This window comes from Ptychodera flava, chromosome 22, assembly GCF_041260155.1.
Source record: "Ptychodera flava strain L36383 chromosome 22, AS_Pfla_20210202, whole genome shotgun sequence".
Classification (NCBI taxonomy): domain Eukaryota; kingdom Metazoa; phylum Hemichordata; class Enteropneusta; family Ptychoderidae; genus Ptychodera; species Ptychodera flava.
Genome location: NC_091949.1, coordinates 6900417 through 6921100, shown reverse-complemented (window position 1 = coordinate 6921100; position 20684 = coordinate 6900417). Strand labels below are relative to the sequence as shown.

Here is a 20684-nt window from a genome sequence, read left to right as displayed (position 1 = left end):
ATGTGAGTTGTATTGTTGAGAAAACAATTTAGAAGCTTTGCAACTCTTATATAACTGTGATAATGTGAATGGATAGCTTTAGATCATTCCAGTGATGAGAATAAGTGTATTTATTTGAAACGTGCCTACTTCGTGATGGCGATGGTGGTGGTGGTGATGATGATGATGATGATGATGATGGTGATAACTATAATGATGATGAGGGTAGTGATGATAATGATGATGGTGATGATGATAATGATATTGATGATCTTTCATTCCTTCTTACCCATATAACTAACAAAAATGTAAGCATGATTATATAATGAGCTTGAGTAATGTGACAATACTTACAATTTTAGAGGTCATCCTTTGTGCTGTTTGATACTTTATTCTCATCATTTTGGATCTTGAATCAATCATCATCATATTAAAGGTGTTGTCTAAAGGAAATAAAAAAGACCTATGATTTCGACCATTGAAAAATTGCTTGTGGCAAAATAATAATAGCTGTTGGCTTGTTTATTATTAATATATCTAATTTTCTTTGTATACTTGTTTATCTCCTGACAAGACAGTTTTATGTGATTTTGATTTATTTTGGGATTTTTAAGATGCATTTGAAGCTGACTTCAAACAAAAATGTTTCAGTGATTTATTCACAAATGCAATGAGACAAAATTCAGTGACATATCTTATAAAGTGCTTTAATAATTAGAATTGAGCATGCACGTTCTTGAAAAGAACTCAAAAAGGCAAACTGCATGCGTGTGTAGATACAATAGAAGATACAGGGTCTTGAAAATACAGGGTCTTGTAACTGTCAAACACTGCAATTCTGTACCTCGCTATTTCTTTTACTTTCCTTGTGTAAAGATAATTCAGTATTAAAGTTCCTTGCTCGATGTATTGAGTTTTATCTTCAATTTACGTAAACAAGGGAGATACTGAGTATTCCTCCATCTGGGATTAGAGAACAGGCTCAATCAGTGATGATAATTGTTTGACTTCGTTCCTTCAGGGAAATTACCTTCTCGTTTCTCCATTGTGAGCTATTATTTGATCTGTCATGTGTGCTCTGCAAATTACACAGGCAAGGTTTACATTTGCCAAGAGACAGCATGGATCTCTGTATGACGTTTGGGTGTAATTTTTCGCTGGAGGGTTTCTGTATTTTTGTACATACAGAGCCAAAATAGCCTGCTTGTTTACGTCAGTGCTCTGATAGTAATTGGCCTCAGTACTGATTTGGGAGAGGAGGGGGGGTTTGATCCCCCTGGCAGATTTGTGATAAATTTCCACGACCGGTACTTGCAGCAATTTCTATGATTCAGGCCATTTTTGCATGGCACTTCATCATTTTCTGTCAAAATTTTTCATGGAATTCACGTTGAGATGCAAAAAGCTTTGTTTGGATAGAAAAGGCACTGTGACTCGGTAGGTAATTCTCTTTATGCCATGAAATAATCTGCATAATGCATGTATAACTTTCTACAGTTCATTCAGGCCACATTTCTTTCCTTACAAATTTTAACAAGTTGCTTTTGGCATTTCCAATTCATAAATGTATCTGATAGCGTAATACCGGTAATCATAATTTATACATATTTTCCTACTTTTATCACTCAAGAAAACTACCCATTTTCAAGTCAAAGTATAAAAGGAGGGAAAATATTGTAAAATACAAGCGTTTTAGGCAAGATCGACATTACATTTCTGCAGTTAAAACAACATGAATTGTAAAGATAGCTTCGCTTGATGTACATGATATATTGAAGATAGATGCAAGTCTCTGTTATTGATTATGGGTAATATCAACACAAATATATTTTCGAAAAACTTGCGTGCTCTTGTAAATGACTTCACAACAACGCTGAATTCTGTTTATCTTTTTGTAAATATTTTAGGTCAAAGGTCACTGAATTTTATTCATCAAATTAGTTTTTCCTTTTCTAGATATTGAAGGACACTGAATAGGATTGTAAAATATCTTACTGCACATGTGCCCAAAAAACTTTAATAATAGAAACTCCAGGGAAAAGACGAAAATTCAAAACATTATAAAGATATCATGAGAAAAAAAAAACACTGTGGTGTTGCACAATTGAGCTATTTGTTAACCGTGCTCTGCAGACCTATCAAAAGATTGCATCTTTCATGCCCAGCAAAGTTTTCACGGTGAGAAGAATAAATGAGCTCTTCTGACTCACAAGATATAAAACACAGTTGTGTTGCGTCAGTAGATTTATAAAATGTAAGATGTATAATCAGAAGCAGACGTAATGTTAGGACTATAAAACAGTAAAGCTATAAGTTGATCCATAGATAGTTCCAATCACATTTTTTCTGTAATATTTCAAAAATCAGTAAGCAATTTGAAAGTTTCATCTCAAAATTTGCAGGATATTCATCAGGTAAGTTTGCTTTCTGATGATTTAGCGTAATGTACGATTTTTCTACACTGACCCTAGGATATTCTTTAAATCTCCATGACATACAGTACAACTTTTTGTGTACACTCCAGTATTTTTGTTCTGTTAATGGTTTTTCTGTCTACTCCCGATGTGGCAGTCATTGTTTTCAACTTCCCAGTACAGCCTGTATGCGTTTAATATCGTATGCAATCGCTGAAGCTGATTTTCAGATTACAATACAACCATAACCAGTGCTCACCACTTCCTCTAAAATCAATGGGGTGACTAATTTACATAACAATGTATGATTTACATATTCTGTTGTCGTGAAAATGTATTCTTTTGTGTGGTTATTAATAACTTATAAATCGGTTGCTCGAAAAACACCCCTCAAAAATCCCTTTGTGTGGAATCATGCATTATATCTTATTGTACATAACTCATTGTATTGGGAAGGATATAAGTACATGTACATAAAAACAATTTTCTCTAGGGAGGAGAAGAAAAATAAAATTTTCTTTTTTGCTATAACAAAAGTAATGAAAACATTAAAAGTCACAGTTGATGTTGTTAAAATATTTTGCAATCAGTCACAGCGACAGACGCAAGTATTTTCATTGTTGAAAATCCCTGCTCCAAGTGCACATACAGGTATATATCAGAACTGGGTTGAAGCCTCTTTACTAGTTTCAGTCCATTCTCTATGGCTGTCAAAAGCAGATGTTGTTGCACTCGTTGCCGTTTTAAGCACTCCTCTAGACCATGAGCGGAACCTACTGTCAGATCAGAGAGATAAACCTAGTCGTTAAAAATAGACTCTGTAATACTCAATTTTTTTTTTCAGGAAACTAGGCAACCTTTCTCAAGAGGCTCTATGCTCACTTCATTAACAACAGAATGCCCTTCCATCGATGGGTACTTCTAAATATATCTTGGGTATTTTGGGGTATTTTCGCTTTTCGGCTCATCATCGTAGTGTTCAGTTTTGCTGTTGTACAGCAGTAAACATGGATTGTAAAACTGATATCTGGTAATCATATCTAAAGACAATGTTCAGTCAGAATCTTCTATCAATACACTTGGTTTAACACACTATTTTCAGCGGCATTGCTCAAACCATCAATTATTTAAGTACGCAGAATGAAGCGAGCATGGAAGGACTTCTTGAATCGTTGCGTGGTTCTACTTGCTGATGTTATATACACACTTAGTGGTGGCATTTTCAAATGGAGTACGGTATTTTAGATACACTTTAGCTATGCATCTCAAGATCATAAGAGATACGACGCCGTGTTTCTTCGTCCAGGACATTCGGTCTTTAGGGAAATGGATCGGTGGCAACTAATGCTTCTGATCAGTCAGTTAACTGTGTGTCATGCTTTAAAATATCAACTTTCTCAATTTTGACAGCTTTCTGTTTACTCTCTCTCCGTTTGCAGTTTTGGAAAACGCACTTCAGGAAGCGGCAGAAGAGGAAGTGAATGCTTGATTCTGGAGCCCTCTGAAATGTTAGTGGTAAGTACACAATGCCTTGTTGACTGATTGAGGTGTTGTTTGTTTGTTTTGATTCCAACATGGATCATCAGTGTATCATTAACAACCATGTGGGATGTGTACTGACAAGGAGACATCGCTTAGATTTGTGTTATGTGTCAATGATGTGTAATATGAAGATGATGATGACTATGACAAGTTTCTGATAGTGCCCTATCTTTTACCTGCCAACCGTAAACTTTTTAGAGCTATTTAAAGAGGGAAATAAAAAAAGAAAGAAAAACCCGTAAAATCAAGTGTTCGTTACTTGGCATTTGATTTTTGCTTGAACGAGGATGTCTTTTTGTTTTCATTTTCCTTTTATATGTATGATACATTTTTCTTGAAATGTTGTGGCCAGTGTTTGACTGCCCAGAACCCCTGAAAAATGCATATTTAAAAATAAAAATATTTTGGTAAAACATAAATTCCTGCCGACCTACCTACCCATTTTTGAAAACCATGTTATCGGAACAGCACAATTTATTTTTTTTGGCATCATGAGGAAATCATGTAGTCGTTCTTGATGATAACAACACACGTTTACACGAGAGGGAGGGAGGGAGGGAGGGAGGGAGAGAGAGAGAGAGAGAGAGAGAGAGAGAGAGAGAGAGAGAGAGAGAGAGAGAGAGAGAGAGAGAGAGAGAGATACTTCCCGATCATTTAGGAGGGGTGAACAATTGTGAGTGCATTTGAAATAGAGAAGTGGTACACTGGACTTGTTAGCACTTCAGTGTTGTTGTTCATGTTCATAGCATACATGTACAGTAGCTATCCAATTTTATTCGAGTACATCTGAGATGTTCATTCTAGTATATGTAAATAGCCTCTTTAATGTGTTACATGTGTTTAAAGCAACTACATGAAGCTGCAAGGGAGAGAGATGTTGGGGGGGGGGAAGGAAGCGAAGGGGGGAGAGAGAGAGAGAGTGTGAGAGAGAGAGTGAGAGAGAGTGTGTGTGTGTGTATTGGCTTCGTTTGGCATTGTAAGGTACATGCGATCCCAAAGGATAAACAGATGATCATGTTACAGAATTACAGATGCTCCCAGCAGTTTTGCTCTAGGGTAAGATGTAGCCATGGTAACAGTCAACTGATGTACTCATAATCTTCACAAGATGAGAAAGAGGTGTCTCAGGCTTTTCGTTTGAAGATCTAAACAAACTTCATATAGATCATACAACGTGAAGCATAGACAGGCCTTTGCAGTGAGGAATTTTGCCGTAAAATATGCATACATCCCTTTGATTCAACCGGAATTCTTATATTTATTTAGAATATTTACAATTACATTACCTCTCCAGGTTTAACAGAACTAATATCAGATACATCACTAGATCAAAGGACAAGTTTAAGTTGGCAACATTTGGCCCTTAGTTATGGACTTTTTGTCAACGATTCTGTTATTTGTGTCGATAATTTTGGCCATTTTCATTTTGTTGCAGATTGATTATCCTGATGTGCAATTGATGAGACCCGGTCAGAGGCAATCTTGTACGACAATGAACCTCGAAAAACTTCTCGCCCTCGAACAGGAAGAAGTGAAAATAGCCCGGACGCAGTCATTAGGCGATGACGAGGTAGGTTGACTTGCAGCAGATATGCGGCATACAATATTTGCCCACTACCAACATTTCTGAAAGGAACTCATAGTGGTTTTGTATCAATGTACAGTTTACAATGTTAAGACAGTATCCCTAGTTGTGCTTCACAGAATTCCACAGATGCTCTTTTGTATAATTTCAAACAAAATTTTTTGCATCACAAATCACATAAAGAAAAACCACATATGAAAACAGTATGGAGTTGATTATGTCTGACAATTCTGCAAAACACAAATTTGAGATTTGAAAGAAGAGCTGGTTGAGTGTAAACACAAACATGTAATCACAGCTTGTCTTGTACATCAAGGGGATTTTTGTCCAAGTTTTATTTGCATATCATAAAATATTGGGTTTTCATGGTTGAACAAACAACATTCAGTCAAGCCATCAGATATACAACTGTGTAAAATCCTCAACACATCACATCAATGAAAGGTCACGCTCACCCTACTAATAACTTTAATAATAGTTCAAAGGTCATGGGTCAACTATCCCACATTTTATAATACCCGGTATCACACCCACATTTATTTGTCAGATTCATTTTTACCTTCATATATCACTTATAGGGTAACAAGGTGACATTTCTGAAATTCAAACTTCTAAATAAATAAATATATGTTTGTCTAAGATTTGTGTCCATACAGGTCATATAGGTAATGTGTGTATATTATATGTTAGCCGGTGTTTTCCCAACCGAGTCATCAAATTTAGCTAGAATGTGCCTCAGGGACAGATATTCAGAGAGTCAAATATTTACAGTTCTTTACTTATCTGCTGCTTTTGTGGAGTAAATGAAGTATACTGTCTTGTTTTCATGTAATGAAAAATTTAATTTTTCCCCATAGAGTGGACAAAGCGATAGCAGCCATTTTGAATTTCATGTATCAGTAAATTTTTAGGCGATTTGTTTGTGTGTGTAGTACCAAATTTGCATGGTAAAACCATGATTTTCATTCTTGATTTTGAAAGGGTGGTTTTAAGTTTCCTTGAAGAAAGTTTGAGCAAAATTTCTTTCAGTTTAAGGCGGCACATGTTGCGGTAGTATTTACAAATTCAACATTGACATAATTGTGTCTCAACCTGCTGATGCCGTGGATCTCAGCTTTGCAAAGCTTCATAATCATGGAAGTCGTAACCAAGGCTCTTTTTGGCCAATTCCAATCTCCGTTTATGAGCGTCTTTTACTTAATTCAATCAATGCCTTTCTCATCTCAATCTAGCTTTGAGCAAATTTTCCTTCAAAGCAAAATTAAAAGATAATTACTTCATGGTTTTGACTGTGTACATCATTAGAATGTCACGATGAATACTATTTGCTCAAGATTGCTCACCATATTAATGGAATCCCACTCTGAGATAATACTCAATGACTGGCCATTGCTGACAGCTGCCCATGCATAGAACTCAATCAATTTGCCCTCTAAAGGTTGTTTTGCTGTATCTGTGTTATTAATAACCTTGTCACTTCCAGAAAGCCATGCACTTAGACTGGTTGATATAATTGGCATTAGTACAACATGTTTAGGATGTATATTTTATCTCAGGTTGGGGAAAGAAGATTTATATATTGAACATTTTTTAAAGCAAATCAGTTTCATGTTAGATTAAGCACTCATTCATAGTATTTCACAGGTTTATCATCATAAATAAAAACATGTTAAGCAGTGCATTATTGGGATGATAAAAAATCACACTCACTACATTTTCTACAGACAGCACACCTCAGTGTTCAAAAGTGTGCCTTTTGCAAATGGTTGAGGAACTAGATTCTCACAATAAAAGACACGATATGTACCAACACCAGTCATACATGTTTGCAGCAATTTCACAGTCAGTAGGAATCATGGGTAATTTTATCAGGAATCATGGGTAATTTGTATGGTAAACATTTATTCCACATGTTAATGGTAGTGCCCATCACAAAATAGAAGTTTTTCTCACTTGAAAATATTTATGTCTGAAGAAAATTGGCAAAGACCTTTCAATCAGCTCTTTCTAATAATAAAATAATTTAATAATAATGATAATATTTTTTCAATTCAAGTAACTCTTCCGATTTTGCAAAATGTGTACTCTCTATGATGTGTCACTACAGTCCCTCCACGGTCCCTCAGGGCTGTGGTGTCAATCATTTTCCATGAAACAGCCATCATGGTTTGTTTGTTTTGCTTCAAAAATAATCAGTACCCTTTCCTGTCTTTGATGTAAATATTTTGATTAATATAGTGCCGTTTCAAAATGATGCCCTTTGAGAAAAGTGATATCTTTGGAAGTCAAGTGACTGACCATAAAGAAGTGAAAGAATCCAAAGCCTTTGCCAGTACTTAGCAGTAATATTCTTGCCACCAATATTTGTGAAACTTTGTACGTACAAAAACAAATGTGGGTCCATTTCATTTATCTCAGAAATTGGAAGTTAGAAGTCAAAAAACAGACATAAATATTGTCAAGATGAGAACAATGTATAGCTTTTCTTAAGGTTAGTCAGAGTGACCTCAGTTTGTATTATCAGTGTTGTAGCGCTGACTTTTGGTTCATGAATATTCATTAGCAGAGACGCCCTGTCATCCGACTGGAACGTACCCAGTCTCTCGGAGACGAGAAGGTAACTGCAACTTTCAAAATTCGAATTTATGGTCATTGTGGAATTTGTCCGGGTTCTATGTGCAAGTCATCTGTTTTTAAGTCGAGTAGTCTTTGAGTGTTATGTTAAATATCTTTGTGGTGTGGTGGCATGTGTGTATACCAACTTCACCTTCAGCCATTCACGCTGCTTCATATCGTTATCTTCAAGTTCACTCCCCTCCCCCTCAATGAGAGAGAAAATGTGAAACCCGGCATGTCTTTTGTTCAGTGAAATTGGTGAGAACAGTATCTGTTTCTACCCATGACTTGAAGTGGATGCTGTGTTCATTCATACACACACACAACAAAACCATATATACCCTCACCAAACATGTACAATACTTCTGATAGATCTAATGTCGTGGGAATAAAGGAATTGATATGTTCAATCTCAAGAGGGATCTGATATTTCCTACCATTGAGGACAATCTGTCTCCTCCAATTGTCGGTACCTTACATACGATTGTGCCACCTAAGTAAGTCATAAAAGTCTTAGACACCATCCTACAGGTAAAATATAAGATTACAGGAGCAAAAGTAAGGTTTTTATGTCATACAGGAATTTAACCCAAGTTTTGAGTGCTGTAATTTTTGCAATCAACATTTTAGTGCAACATTTTAGCAATTATTATGAATATTTCTGTAATTTTTTTGATAATTTTGGACCAAATAGATATCATGTTTTGTTGGCTACAGTTTTTTATCAAAATTTTGGAAAAAATCTGAAAAAAATTGACTGGAGTATACTTTATAAAGGCGACAAAATTGACTTTTGCACTCAAAGGGTTAATGCCAGAAATGTCTAAAAAGGCGAAATGATGATTGAGTTTAGCTACTTTCATGAACAAACAGAACTTTTTTCCATGAGAGCAATTACAATAGTATTAAGAGTATCTGTCAGATCACTGTCTCAAACTGTCTCAAACTGTTGCTGTGGTGAGAAGTCAACTTTTTACCCACAATGCATTTCTATATCATGTAGTTTGTCCCCCTAGCAGGGGACATAAGTTTACATGTTGCATGGCTGAACAAAGCCTATGATAGGAAGAGTCTTTGACCGTCTCAAGAGAAATTTCTCAAAAGCATTCATCCACAATACCGTGTAACATATCAGTTGCATTTTCTATAAACTATACCACAAGTGGGGTAGAAGTTGTGCGTTAAAAGGTGTCCTTTTCACAGTTTTGCAATTTAAGATGTTTTGACTGTGTCGGTTTTCAGGATATGATATAGACGTAAACTAAATGTGACATTTCCAGAAAACCTCAATACACCTATAGTCCCAATTTTAATGAACTGTAAACAAGACATATTCATGATCAAATCACACAGAGACAAATTTTTGTCAACAAATTTCAAATTGAAAAGGAAAGCTAAAAATTTTGTCAGTGTGAATTACTTCAGTACAGTAACTCTTCTAGAGTTAGAGAAATAGATGCACCTTGTCAAAAATGTTGCATCTTTAAGAAAGCAGTGCATGGATTATAACAACGTGTGGAAGTTTGTCTTGCTTGTCTTATACAGTTGCATCGATAGAGATTTGAAATTTTCAAACGTGCGTTATCTCAGCAAAGCATACACATCACATTTCTACCATGGACTTCCATTCAACTTTGTTGACTAGAGTTTATAGTATGGAGAATAGGAAGCGAGACGATACCACAGGAGTTCCCCGTCATTTCATGAATTTTAAACCTATGGAAGTGCTACCTCAGTTCCCAAATCATGTGCACATCCCAACCTTAAGCAAACATTCTCACACTGTATATTATATTTGTTCATATTCTTTGTACAGTGAGAAATACATCTTTGTATTCAAGAGCAAGTGTAGCAACATATAGATAGACAAGACACAACACTGATGTCATCACAGATCATAAATCTGATATATTACGGCTTCATTCATCTTCTCTGCTTGTCGTAGTTAATCACTGTAAGATAGTAATATATTTTCTGTTTAATTACTTCTTTCTATGTTGGGTATTTAAGACTTCCAACAGAAATGAATGACTGGTTATTTACCAAGGATATTAACATCGAAAAATCACCAGAAGGAAAATCATATCTGTTCTCTTTTGAAGACCTCTCCAGTGTGTCTTGATTAAGCAATCTTGGACATGAAAATTGCCATAGAAACATTTTTTCCTGAAGTTGCCATTCTTCTCTTTTTTTACCCTGTTTTGTTAAAGATAAACTAAATAAACAACAAATAGGACATAATTCCTTGACAAATATTGTATCACACAGCACAGACAAATCACTACTTGAGCAACTCTACATTTTGTTATCGATTACAAATGGACTACAGTGTTACTGATCATTGATCATAGGATTTTTTATGGATTTTACTGTCTTCAAATCAATAATACTATATATTTACTAATGGAAACATATATTTTCTCCCCTTTTCTGTGAACAGCTAGATGAAATTTTCAATTATCAATTGTTCATCCATGTAATAAAAAAATTATGCCCAAATGAAACTTCTGTCTATTCAAAGAAGTGTCCTTCCAGATATCATACCAGTCAACTGGTGTTTTCTAAATCCTAATTTGGAATAATTCTTGCTTTCATAATTTAGAATAGTTCTTGCAATTCAAATGTGAAAGTTCAGGTGGTGTTTCTCAACATATCAAAACAAATCCCATTTCAAAATTTATTGCCCAACAATCACTTTAGAATCTGCCACATTCTCCCCTGACAACAGCATTTTTTGCAAGCTATTCCATCAAACCATTCTCTCTCTACCCCAGTATTTTTGATCTGTTGTTACCTTCCAGGCACAGTAGAACACATACAGCACTTTTTGCCTAACTATTCAACACATTAGGCCCCACCCCCCTATCCTCATAGCCATCTTGCCTAACTTCACTCATGTTTACCCTGGGCCACAAGGAATTCTCATCAAAACACCCCCTGCTTTGTCACAACAGATCCTGTCACCTTACAGGAGGAGAGCAAACAAGCTGAAACTTGTAAGTTTTGTAACCTCCACAAACATCGGTGTCTTCACTGAATTAGAAGCTTTAAATTTTTGCATATAAGCCTTTTATGGAACCCCGTTTGCTTTTGAAAACGCTCCACCCATAGAATCCAGCATGGTTTATTATTCCCCTGCATTTGCTAAGGTAACGTTGGCTGCACTGATAGTACAAGATTGGAGTATATTTTAAGAAAGCGGTAAATCATCACAATAAAGTATGCAACCGTATAACTACACATTCTCTTAACAACAGGGATATTTCATAACAACACAGTGCCTGGAATTCTCTTAATCTTGATTATTATGTCTGCCAGATTAAATTACTTTTGACACTCACATATTCACACAATGGTCTGAAAGATTAATATACAACAAATCAATTACCGGTATGTGTACCTTTTGTTTTACAGCCATACTATCTAAAAATTACATCCTTGTACCTATAACTTCTGAGAAATAATACTATTACATCATTAACAACATGTAAATTTTCAACTTAACCATTACACAAGAAAAAACAAAAACTAATTCAAGTTATTGACTTAATGAAATGAACAATACCTGTGTACAAAGCTCCAAAGAACTCACTATATGTACAATGTCAGAGATTGTATATTTCAAACATAAATATCGATACGTTCAAATTATGAGATAAGATTTTTTACCCAACCCTGCAAGCAATCTGCATCTGATCTCTAGAATACTGGTTTTAAGTATAGCTATACTGTTACAGGTGTACTTTCAATTTTAACTTCTTTGTCAGTTTTCCTATCTTTTTCATCTAGGTATTTATGTATGTGCTTCTCAACACTACTTTTCTTTCTACTTGTTTAATTCATACACAATAAATTCTGACATTGTTGAATTCCCCTCTGTCTAGTCTGTAAAAGTTTTCCTATCCCTGAGGCAGTCATGTTACTTGTCCATTAGTCTGTTGAAATTACATCTCATTAGAAACAAGCCAGATATCTGACAAATACTGTCCTACGGTTTCAATGATACATATGTGTGTATATATATATATATATATATATATATATATATATATATATATATATATATATATATATATATATATATATATATATATATATATATATATATATATATATATATATATATATATATATATATATATATACAGTTCTCAGCAGTTCAAAAGAATTCCATCTGAGATAAAAACCTGGCGCAAAATCCATGCAAAAACCCCAACTCACCCCCACCTACTGGCTGTATTAAAAAAAAAAAAAAATTTTTTTCCATCAATACAACAAGTTATCAAAGGCAACAATTCTGTTCTTTCAGGCAAATGACAAGTACCGTGACTCTTTCAAAGTTTGTGTTTTACCCTTCACAAGGAAAAAATACTGAACCATTTCTACTTTAATAATATTTGTTATTAAAATGTTCTTTTGTCTCACATCTATTGTTCTGTGGAATGAAATGTATATTGTGTAAGTATCTTGTGTGATTCTCATAATCTTTCCCTCCTTACCTATATATGCGTTACAAACAGTCATTTCTAGGTGCACGGTTTGAATTTCTGCATGATATTGTCCATGCTCTATCCACATTTTTGTAAAAAGTAAAAGTTTATTGCACTCTCTATTCTATCCATCTTTCTAAAATGAAAAAATACTTTGGTAGTCTTTCTCTTTCTTTCTTACCTTTGCTGTTGTTTAACCCTTTCACCACCGTGGTTTGGCCCAAATGAATAGTTATCATTGTGATAGTGGAGCTGTTCACAAGTAATGGGGGTGAACAGGTCAACTCAGGTGTTTGAAATTGTGAGATTTGAAAAATGGTGAAAAATTTTAGTGGCGAGAAAATTTATTGGACAGCCATCAACTGAAAACGTGAATGTCTATTACAGGATTGTGATTCCAAAACAAGTTTTGAAATATCAAGATTCAATCTCATATATGCATTTGTCAACATTAAGTTCGACACCTGTGTTTGTTTTTCTGTTGTTTTATTTTGGTGGTGAACATTGTACAAAGAAAACACAGAATAGTAATAACTTTGAGTGATCTCATGGATTGGTTTTGTATGGCATTCACTTCCTGACAAAATTATAATTTGACATCATTGTGGTCATTACTGTCCAAAACACCTGTTTGACTCTGGTATAATCGCTTCACAAATGAACAACTTTCTTATCACTCAGGTGTGTCGAAATTTCAACAGCCTCACATGATACACTGTGGAGATTGTTTACTTAAATGTACTGATTGTGACAGTTGTTTAAAAGGGAAGTAAAAATGTATTTATAGAAGTTTGTCTTTTCAGTTCTGGGAATTGAAATGTAGAACTGAAAGAAAATCATGCCAAAACATAATTATCTGCGTCATTTATTGAGGAATCCATGTATCTAAAAATTGCAGTCTGCCTTGCCAAAACCTCTCCAATCCAAAACCTCTCCAATTAGATAATTAAAGATCTAAAATTATCAAATTATGGGCATATTCAACAAAATAATGGACGCTCTGTGTGATATCACTGCCCCCTGGTGTTTGAAAAAGCCATCAAACATAGTGCTGACAGTGATAGTATTGTTGTATTCTGTATTCAAGTGCAGAGTTTAAAAAACAAATCCCTGCTTTATTACGTCTCTTCTCAAGGTAATTCACTCAGCGTTGCTGAGTTGACATTTCAGCCATTGACTCAGGGTACTGCATGAAGTCTGCCTCCCGCGGTGGCTAAATTCTTAGTCTCTTCAGTACCCTGGCTGCAGGCACACATGAAATGATGTAAACTTTCAGCTCAGACAATGCCGTTTTAATCTGGTACATTTGATTCACGCCGTCTCCAAGGTTACTGCAACGCTCTATTAAAGAAAACAATTTGTAGCTCAAAAAAATCCAGAGTTCATGCAGAAACCAGTGTGTTTCTGACTTTGTAATTTATGTGTAATCAGTTTCTTGAAATAGCAGGTGGTATAAAAGAACCTCATGCACTGTGTGCAGCTTGTTGATTGTACAAATTGTGCTAGTTCTGACTATTAGGCCAAAAAAGTATTATTTCTGATCATTTCTTCCTCAAATTCAAATTTTTTTAATTTTCAAGTTTAATATATTGTTCCAGTCAGTCAGTCTGCTTTCCAAACATACAGTTACATGTAGCTAGTAATTTTCATGTGTTGTATTGAATTCTAAGTTGTCGTTTCAATCTTTGGCAACGAGGTAATTTGAGTAAAAAAGCATAGCATCTTGCGACTTTAACTTTTCCATTTCTTCATTGTCGAACTCTGCGTACCACATAGAAATGGGAAAAAAAGTTGACACAAAGGCTTTCAGGTGATGCACATGTTGACCAGAAACAACTCTTTCCTGAGACCTTAAGCTGTTTCAGTGTCAGCAGTGTATACTTGATAAAGTTACATATACTGTATCTAGGTTGGAAGAGTCTTGCCATTAAGGTTGATTTCTCCTCTAGGACAAATATTCAGACTCTCAAATAGTTAATAATTTATAATACTCCACAGGTATGCTTGTATTGACCTTATTTCAAGTTTGTAGAGTGAACAAAGTTCTCACCATCTTGTTTTGTGAAAATCCAAAATTCAATTTTTCCCGGTACAGTCAGTGCAGGGATAGCAGCCATTTTGAATTTCTAAATTTTGATAAATTGTGGGTAATTTGTTTCCATAGTACCCGCATTTGCACGATGACTCCTGATTCTTATTCTTTATCATCAAGTTTTCACGTCTGAAACATGAACAGAAGTTTAACCCTTTCACCACCATGGTTTGTCCCAAATCCATTGTTTTCTATGGTAAAGTTGGACCTGTATACAGGGAACTGGGGGTGAAAGGGTTAAAACCACCAGTTCCAAGACACGTACTACTGGAACACTGCACATTTCATAGGAGAATGTTTTTCACAGTCATCTTACATAACACTACACCTGAGTGAGAAAAGTTCATCAACAAATTGCATCACAGAATTTTAGAAATCAGCATCTTAAAAACTTGAGTAGCACTTCCAGATGTCAGCACTATCATTAAATACTATAATGAGTGACTTGCACCATGATTAGATATGTTATTAGTACATGATATAAAGTATCACTGTGATATATGAAACTCTTTTTTCTTGAGTATGTGTGATAACTTAATCCAGATTTGAAATATACATCTCTGCCTCTACAATGAGGTGTTTCATACAGAACATGCAGTAACATAACAGAACATGACACATCACAGCAGTGAATCTTGTTGGATGTTGCATGAAATACAAGGCCGTGACAGTGTTATACAATGTACTACTGCATCACAGCGCCCTCTCTGGTTGACTATGTAACAAGCCATCTTTATGCAACACTGTGCACTTGAGATACAAAATAACGTCTTTTTAGTCTTAAGCACCATCTCAACATAAAACTGCACTTCTCAATGAAGTAGATTTCCCTGCTTATCAAGATTCATTAGATGTCTGATATAATGTTTTATGGGTCATTGTAGAAATATTTGCATGACTGCAGCATGGTTTCAGCGCAGCATGGACAACAAGTCAGAAAAAACACCCAGCACATTATGCCTTACAGTAACAGCCTGATTCAACACCAGCACACTTCCATACATGTCAGCATAGATCACAAGATACTAGTACATCAATACATCCTCATAGATGTACATGGAGAAAACTGGGTCCATTCTTCCTTAGTCTATCAACCTGCTTGACTTAGGGGGCTTTGAATACTACTGTAACTAGAAACATACCCCTAGGATACTGTTGAATGGTTACACAGCTTATCATGGACCCAGTGCTCTTCAGAATTATATCCTTGTACTGCACAGCATTACACAACGTAATCACCTTGATTACTCATGCATCCCATTAATTTTATATCAGTTCTTCATCATATTATTATGTTAATATCTATTGTTAAAATATGTTTATTGTTCAAATAACAGACTTGCGGGACGTAACATTTGCATCTGTTGATCCACCAGGTTCCTTTGGAACTTCAAAACGTCCAGAGCCTTATCAAGAGAGCTGAACAAGAACATGGATTGCACATACGCGTGCCGAGTGCAGCCAGTATTAGTGATAAAAGCTCTCGTCCCAGTAGTGATTCCAGCAGTTATTCTGACCTATTCCAACCAATAGATAGTATAGATGTAGACTTGACAGGACTTGTAGAGAGCACAGTGGACTCCGATGAGGAAGACCAGGATCAAGAGTCATCAGAGGTATGTAAGAAGAGCTGGTATTGGTCAGTCATGTTGATTTGTCAGTGCCATCGTTCACTGTGCCAATCACAGTCAGTGGTGCACAAATGTAGTAATCTTATAATTTGTGTATGTATGATGCAATATTATTGGCTATTGTTGATTCATAAACGCATCTGTCTGAAGAAGGTATTTTGAAGAAGGTATTTTGCACAACTCAAAAGTAGACGCCAAAGTTTTCTATTGTCTTTTGGAGTTCAAACTGGTTGTGTTTAGCACATCTCCAAGTGTTAAAGGTAGGGGAATCGATCCCAGGGATCAAGTTTGTTCTAGTCTGTAAGAGGATTATGAAGGTGTCATAGCCTTTTGTTTTCCATTGAAATTGTAAGCTAGTAAGTAAATTTCCTGGCAAGACAATCTGACACCTGAACCATGCCTTTAAGTTTCATACATTTTGAATCTCATAAACTTTTTAACTTACATATGTTACATACTAATGATATGCTTTTGCTGTTGTAATTTCAGTCCCTTTCTGTCCGCGATATCGTTAGAGACTGTTTAGAAAAGGATCCAGTAGATCGTACAGAAGATGACATTGGTAAGTTTATATTTTAAAAGAATTAATTCACCCTCCGTCCCTCCCTCCTTTCTCCCCACCCTCCTCTTCCAAACTCTCCTCCCCATACACATCAACTCTGTCATCTCAGCTCATCTCTATCTAAACCAGACTACTTCAATAGGCTAAACCCAGAATTCAAATGGACCACACTACAAACAAACTCATTTGCACAAACATGCACCAAAATCCATGTTTTTCCACACACCTTTGTACAGATTGGTTTGTTTGAACTGGCAACATGTAATCTCTTAGGTGTACTGAGTGTGTAGGACACTGCACGTCCTTTTTAGTTAGGAACAGAACCATTTTGAACCCATCTGCTTTGAAGTTACTCTGACTTGTAACATGTACAATCATTTTAATATACTGTCTGCAATCTTTGTACAGTGTCACAATTGATTACTTTGTATTTTTTGTGTTTTTCTCACTTCTGTCTGTCTCTGTCTCTTGTAGAAATTCTGCTTGATTTTATTCGCCATTTACCGGCATTTGCCAACATGACGCTGGCAGTCAGGAGGGCGCTGTGCGCCGTCATGGTCTTTGCTGTTGTCGAAAAGGCTGGTACAGTGGTCATGAAAGACAACGAGGAGGTACGTCAAATTGCACCAATCTCTGATATGATATTAGTTAATTTTCTCTCTATTCTGTCTATGACCAGATTACTTACATATCATCAAATAATATTGGTTTATCAAGTATTTTCTTTCAACTGTCACAGATGAAACAAACAGAAAGACATGTATAAATGCAAAATGTCTTGATAAGCTCCACATAGGCAAAACTGCTCAAATCAGTTTGGTTTTTTTATTGTTAACAAATTAAATTCAACGCAGGAATATTAGTTGCATGCCTGACTGTTTATGACGTTATTTTGAAGCACTTTAGGAGAAACACTAGTACATGCATTTATTATTTCTCTACTCTCTATGATTTATTTGGGTTTATTGTGTGCTTATGAACAAATTTCCTTAACTCTTTGAGTAACTCTTAGTTTAACCCCGTCATCATCATAGTTTTGCCCAAACCTGTTCTCATCAATGGTTATTGTGGACCTGTTGATTGGGAATTAGGGGTGAAGATGTTGAACCTTATACCACCATGTTTTATACATTCCCAACTTTACTAATCGGGTTTATATAGTAATAGACTGATTATTGCAGGGAAGTGGGGTTACAAAAGTTATGAATCTCTGAACATTTTCCATGTGCTAATATCTTATACAGGACTCGCTAAGAGAAAGGGACTTTGATTTATAAGGGAAAGTGTGATTATCTTGAGGAGACATTTTTAGGACTGCTTAAGGCTGCGTAACATACCTTTGAGTTTCCATGTCAAACTACACATACCTAGGAGTTTTGATTGGTGTGATTAAAATCTTTTTACATTTTTAAGTTACCTTCAGCTCAGAGATGTATCATTAAGATGAAACCTGATGTATTTTGCTATTTCCACTGATAACTTACATGATCAACGCTTCCTGGTCTAACCTCATTGGTATTTTGTTTGAACGTCATGAATTGGACATGTTAATGAGAAAGCGGGTATGGAAGACGTCATATTATATATTTGTGTGTTTCTTTTGTGCAATCACAACAGCTTGACTCGTGGTCGGTCATTCTGAACGGACACGTGGAGGTTGTCAGACCAGACAGCACAATTGAACATTTACACTTGGGTGACAGGTAAGTGTGAAAGCGTGCAGCCTTTCCTATGTGTAACCTTGCTTCAGCTCACGTTGTCGCTGATAAGATTTATCAACCATTTGATTGCTTTGTCTGTTTTTCTGTCATAAAACTTCAATTGTTGAAGTCGGGTCTTTTGTTCCCTATTTTGTCAGTGTGGGAAATATATTACCCCTTAACAAAACAGACTGTTGCTGCAAATGAAGACATCAAGTCCTCAACCAGAGGTATCAGAAGATAGCATTTTTTTATTGCAGTTTTGTCCTTGCATGCAGTGTTGTGTCCTATTTTCAAAAACAAAGAGATCGAGAGACCATTTTGATTGTTGTAAACATAAGTAAGAACATACCAAGCCTGTGGACATTTTTTCAAAATGCATCAGAAAAAACCATGTGCTGGAGTTTCATGGTACATGTGCCTTTTCTGAAACACTGAAGCTTTCTAAAACTTGAACATGTACAGTTTTGGGTGTGCTCCAAGCCTGACCAAGCAAACCCACCGGGGGACCATGAAGACGAAGGTGGACGACTGCCAATTTGTCTGCATCGCACAGAGCGACTACTACAAGATCCTCCACCAAGGCGAGGAGAACACGCGGAAAATTAAGGAGGAAGGAGAGGTCGTCTTGATAACAGAGCACCGGGTGCTGGATGGTGGCAATCGAAAAGGACACGTTGTGATAAAGGTGTGTGATGCCGAACTTTCTCCAGAGAGGAGATATTAAATTTTGTAAAGAATTTTGAAATTTTCTGCACTTGTCTACAAAGTAACAGCAACATGTCTTGTCTGTGTGTGTCTGTTTTAACATGGTTCAATCCAAAAGTGAGAAATAAAAAACAGCGGGGTTATAGTTTTTTCCTTCATGTTCAGCCTAAGCATAAGCTGGGATATGATGCCATTGTGTCTGTAAAGAAATTATTAAGAAGTAGAAAGCGAGATCAACATATCCAAAATTAAATTGTGATATCAACATCTCTTGCAAGTTACTCTATCACTGGTTTTTCTTTCTTTCTATTTTATGTTTGTTTGTTTGTGTATCTGTTTGTCTATCTGTCTGTCTGTCTGTTTGTAGAAGAGTGGTGCTGCACCATTCCAACTCATTTTTGCTCAAATTTGCATCTTGGTTCAGACATGTACGCAACTGCGAATGCACGGTACAGATTTGAAAACTTTGAAGTGATTTGAAGTTGCTTATTAGATTCAGTTTCTGATTTTCACAGGGCACTCCAGTGAGACTTATGCAACATTTAGTAGAAGACCACTCCACAGTTGACCCAACGTACGTCGAAGATTTCATCATGACATGTAGAACATTCCTGAGAAACTCCACAGAACTCACGTCAAACTTGCTGAAGTGGTTCAGAAATTCTAGTGTTAGAGATAGGGTAAGACAAACAGTGTATTTAGACATTCATAAATAACTTTTCTTGTCTGTGCGATATTGTTTAATTATGCTGTGGACTGCTCATGGTGGTCTTCTGTACTGGCTGATAATAACAGTTTAATGAGAAGTTTGTCCTTCAATATCTGTACTCTGGTTCAAAGGTTCCATCAGAGAAATAATTGCTGGCTTCGGTAATATTCCGCTTTTCAGCATTGAAGAATTGTCTTAGGTAAATTCCAAGTTGAATAAGTATGTGAACATTTATTGAAATGTCTGTAGTACTTTTTAGTGCAGAATATCATGGCTAGTAGAAATTTCTCAAAACAGTATTATAGATAATAGATACCTCATACCATGATGACAGGCACTTTGTCTGTGGTTACACATAATGAGCAAGGGAGTATTGAGTTGAAGTTACAAGACTGTTTTCTCCTTTAGCTGTCATCTCAACCAAAGGTTTAATACATGCCTCAAAAACTAAAAATCTTAGATTTTTGCTCATTGCAAGCTTTCCAGCAAGAAACATTAAACCATTCTCTTCCATAATTAATAATAAAAGTCACTGGGGTAAATTTTGGTACTGAAAAAAACAAATTACTTAAAATCTCTCAAAATCTGAAATTTAAAATTTCAGCTTTTACAACAAAATAAATACATAAAAATTTCATTTGTTACACAGTTTTGTC

The 20684-nt window shown here is 35.7% G+C and overlaps 1 protein-coding gene across 1 annotated transcript in view; it reads left to right on the top strand.

The window, feature by feature from the left end:
• The window catches only part of LOC139122561 (rap guanine nucleotide exchange factor 6-like), a 130083-nt gene that overhangs the window by 86812 nt on the left and 22587 nt on the right, over positions 1-20684 (top strand). The window contains exons 4-13 of the mRNA XM_070688103.1: positions 3833-3908; positions 5371-5505; positions 8084-8137; positions 11091-11132; positions 16095-16334; positions 16839-16911; positions 17386-17522; positions 18529-18614; positions 19077-19299; positions 19835-19999. Of these exons, the coding sequence (XP_070544204.1) occupies positions 3833-3908; positions 5371-5505; positions 8084-8137; positions 11091-11132; positions 16095-16334; positions 16839-16911; positions 17386-17522; positions 18529-18614; positions 19077-19299; positions 19835-19999 (1231 nt within the window). The remainder of the gene's footprint in view (positions 1-3832; positions 3909-5370; positions 5506-8083; positions 8138-11090; positions 11133-16094; positions 16335-16838; positions 16912-17385; positions 17523-18528; positions 18615-19076; positions 19300-19834; positions 20000-20684) is intronic.